This window comes from Frankliniella occidentalis, unplaced genomic scaffold (assembly GCF_000697945.3).
Source record: "Frankliniella occidentalis isolate FOCC.00 unplaced genomic scaffold, Focc_3.1 Scaffold27, whole genome shotgun sequence".
In the NCBI taxonomy this organism is placed as follows: Eukaryota; Metazoa; Arthropoda; class Insecta; order Thysanoptera; family Thripidae; genus Frankliniella; species Frankliniella occidentalis.
Genome location: NW_026267157.1, coordinates 1,707,502 through 1,709,214, shown reverse-complemented (window position 1 = coordinate 1,709,214; position 1,713 = coordinate 1,707,502). Strand labels below are relative to the sequence as shown.

Genomic DNA, 1,713 nt, shown 5'->3' with positions numbered 1-1,713 from the left:
GAGAGAGAGAGAGAGAGAGAGAGAGAGAGGGGCGTAGAGAGAGATAGAGAGACACGGACACGGAGAGAGAGGGATGGGGGGAGAGGGGGAAGAAGGGGGCTCCGTCCGTCCTAAGCGTCAAATAATGCAGGTTATAAACTGGAGGGACTTTTATGTTCCTTTCAATATCGTTCCGGTTGAGAGACGCAAAAAACACAAACTGTTGCTATTATTGTAAAAATGGCCGTCGTGTTTAAAATTTACAGTTTAAAACTGACATTTCGTGTCACCCAACCTAGGATTTACAGACAGAAAGAAATTAACAGTTTTAAATTGCGTAGAGTGATGACAAAGCGATGTGTATTCGGATGATCGACTCTCGGCCCCTGGTCCGTTGATTTCAGAGGTACATGCAGAAGCTCCTGAGCCCGCTGTGGGAGCAGGTCGCCCCCGCGGACCCCTCGACGTCGGCGACCCCGTCGCCCGTCGAGGCCAACACGACGAAGGAGCAGCTGCTGCACCGCGCCGAGATGGTGTCCTGGTCGTGCTCCATGCACGTCGACAAGTGCGAGGACTGGGCCAAGCGCGCCGTGCACAAGTGGAGGCTCGAAGAGGACCCGGACACCACGAACCCGTACGAGAGCTTCACTATTATTTTGAAAAACACCCGAGGGGTCCTCCACTCAAAAGAAATCAGTGTACACCCTTCGTAAAATCACGAAAAAATCATAAAAATTCATGAAAAAAATCACTTAAAAATCACGAAAAATTGACGAGGAGTCAGAAAAAAAATCACAAAAAAATCACAAAAGTTTAAGAGAAAATCACAAAAAATCCAGAAAAACAGAAAAATCGGTGTACGCTACACTTTATAGTGAAGGACCCCTCGAAGATACCCAACGAGACACGTCGGTTTCACGTCGTCGCTTCGGTCTCATTTCGCCAGGGTGCCGGCGATGCTGCGGGCCACGGCGTACTGCACGGCCGTGTCGTCGGGGTCCTCTGACCTGTGGGACTTCATGTGGCAGCGGTACCTGGCGGCGGGCAGGAAGAACGTGGACCAGCAGGACAGCATCCTGAGCGCGCTCGCCTGCACCAGCGACCCGGCGCGGGCCGCCTAGTGAGTAGGCCCCGCGGCGGGGACGGCCGCGCGTTGGGCGGCCTACCCGCCGGACCGCGGGCGCCCACCGGGGCCTCGTCCGAGAGGGTACAAATATTATGCGGCCCTATTGGAGTCCATGGGGAATCACATGATATTTGTAGAAATGTGATAGGCTATTTTTCGGTCCAGAGTCACTATTGGAGTCCGTACCGCGTGGTATTTGTACCCCCGGCTCGAAAACACTCTTTCCAAAATATTGACCATTTGCTCATTTGCCTTTAGTGTCTGGGCGGACATTCGGTAAGTTTGCGATCATTTAGTCAAACGAGTCAAACATAATCCACATGCATGTGAATTCCCCACGCCAGCCTGCTGGAGCGCTCGATCAGCGACGGTGACATTCGGCCGCAGGACGTCGGCACGGTGTGGTCGGCGGCTGGGGGGAAGCCCGTGGCCGGCCTCGTCGTGTTCCGGTTCCTGCGAGAACACTGGCCGCGCATCCACCAGAAGTTCGGGGCCGACTCCCTCCTCAGCTCCGCGGTGGTGACGGCCGCCAACCGCCTCTCCTCCAGCTCAGATCTAGACGACGTAAGTGCACATTTTCATTTTCAAAGAAAAAAAAAATGTTTTTT

At 53.7% G+C, this 1,713-nt stretch overlaps 1 protein-coding gene across 1 annotated transcript in view; it reads left to right on the top strand.

Moving 5' to 3' along the window:
- Window positions 1-1,713, top strand: part of LOC113215027 (aminopeptidase N) — a gene marked incomplete at its 5' end in the record, with an annotated part of 28,949 nt that overhangs the window by 17,016 nt on the left and 10,220 nt on the right. The window contains 3 exon segments of the mRNA XM_026434584.2: window positions 384-613; window positions 926-1,099; window positions 1,450-1,669. Of these exon segments, the coding sequence (XP_026290369.1) occupies window positions 384-613; window positions 926-1,099; window positions 1,450-1,669 (624 nt within the window).